Source organism: Loa loa (genome assembly GCF_000183805.2).
Source record: "Loa loa unplaced genomic scaffold supercont3.264, whole genome shotgun sequence".
In the NCBI taxonomy this organism is placed as follows: domain Eukaryota; kingdom Metazoa; phylum Nematoda; class Chromadorea; order Rhabditida; family Onchocercidae; genus Loa; species Loa loa.
Genome location: NW_018108444.1, coordinates 24,960 through 26,643, shown reverse-complemented (window position 1 = coordinate 26,643; position 1,684 = coordinate 24,960). Strand labels below are relative to the sequence as shown.

At 21.2% G+C, this 1,684-nt stretch overlaps 1 protein-coding gene across 1 annotated transcript in view; it reads left to right on the top strand.

Moving 5' to 3' along the window:
• The window catches only part of LOAG_18328 (hypothetical protein), a gene marked incomplete at its 3' end in the record, with an annotated part of 4,701 nt that extends 3,266 nt beyond the window's left edge, over positions 1-1,435 (top strand). Inside the window, exons 4-7 of the mRNA XM_020450990.1 lie at positions 26-231; positions 566-745; positions 940-1,061; positions 1,309-1,435. Of these exons, the coding sequence (XP_020305270.1) occupies positions 26-231; positions 566-745; positions 940-1,061; positions 1,309-1,435 (635 nt within the window). The remainder of the gene's footprint in view (positions 1-25; positions 232-565; positions 746-939; positions 1,062-1,308) is intronic.
• Between the last annotated feature and the right edge of the window lie 249 nt (positions 1,436-1,684).

Sequence of the window (1,684 nt, the reverse complement as noted above, 5' to 3'; positions counted from 1 at the left end):
TTTTTTTTNTTTTTTTTTTTTTTAGCTGCCATAATGAGTACTTGGAGGAAAGTATTTGATGATGTAGTGGAAAGTTTTGGTGGATGGCCAAGTTTGGGAAAAGTTAATGAGAAGCCAAGGATTCCAATCGAGCAAATGTATGGTGTAATGGTGGCTAAATTTAAAAGTGATTCACTTTTTAAAGCAACTGTTCAACCAGATGATAAAAATTCACAACAAAATGTTTTATTGGTGAGAATTTTATTTCACAATTAATCGTTATAATTAAATTTAATAACATTAAAAAAAAAGAAAACTGATAAAGGGGTTGATAATTGACAAGGGTTTGATAAGGGGTTGATAAATTGATTAGCATATTAGTAATGTTTCAATTATTTAATTCTTTTTAAAAATCCTACATTTGATGAAAAATGCAAAATGTCGAAAGAATTTTATGCCTAAAAAGCATAATACTAAAATTATTATCAAATAAAATTTATAAATATCATAAATTTAGAGGATATTTTTAAAAAAAAAAATTGAATTTAAAAAAAATTTCAAAATATTATCTAAAAATTTTTTACAGATTGATCAACCAGCATTGAATTTATTCGCTCGAGATTTTTACATTTTACCCGAAACACAAGAAGAACGATTAGCATATAAAACATTAATTAGAGATGCTTTAATATTATTGGATGCTCGAGTTGAAGCATTCAGTCGTGATTTTGATGAAATTTTACAATTCGAAACTGATCTTGCAAATGTCCGTTTGAAATAAAAATTTTTTAAATTTTACAAAGCTATATAGTCAGAATAGTTTTAATTACAAATTAGTTTAAAACAAAAAAAAAACTTCATAATTTAAAAAATCATTTTGAACAAAAAAAAAATTAAATATTAATTAATATCAAAATCAAAAAGAGTGTAATAACTAAAGGTTAAATTAAATTAATTCAGCTCACATTATCCGAAGATTTAAGACATGATATTGCTGAATTGTACAATAAAATGACAATTGAACAAATGACAAAGGAATTCCCAAATTTTAATTGGTTATTATTCTTCAGTACGATTTTTCAGTATGTTCTTTTTTTTTTTTTTTTCTTATTAAATAACTATTTATTGTGACAGCAAAAATGAAATATGAAATTAAAAAGAAAAAAAGAATTTAAAATAAATAATATTTTACAATTATAATTATTACTTATATTTAACTTTTTTTTTTTGAAATATGAAATTAAAAAGAAAAAGGAACTTGAAATAAATAATATTTTATAATTATAATTATTACTTATATTTAATTTTTTTTTTTTTTTTTTTTTGTAGAACTATTGGTTCATCAAATGAGAAAATAATCGTAATAAATGATACGACCGAAGTTGTCATTTATGGTTTGGAATTTATTAAAAAACTTGATGAATTGTTACCAAAATACGATAAAAGGTTTGATTAAATTTGAATTATATAATCAATTCAAAATGAAAATGCTATGAAATCAAAAAAGAAATGGAATTAATTTAATATTTGAATGAAAAATTCGATATTTTACTTGCATTAATACAATGTAAATTGATGAAAATAATTGTGTGAGATTTTATTTCTTAGCTTTAATCTCAGAAATATTACTTTCGTTTTTTTTTTTTTTTTTGTATTNTTAATGAATTATTTGGATTTTCAATACTGAATAATAATTATAAATAAT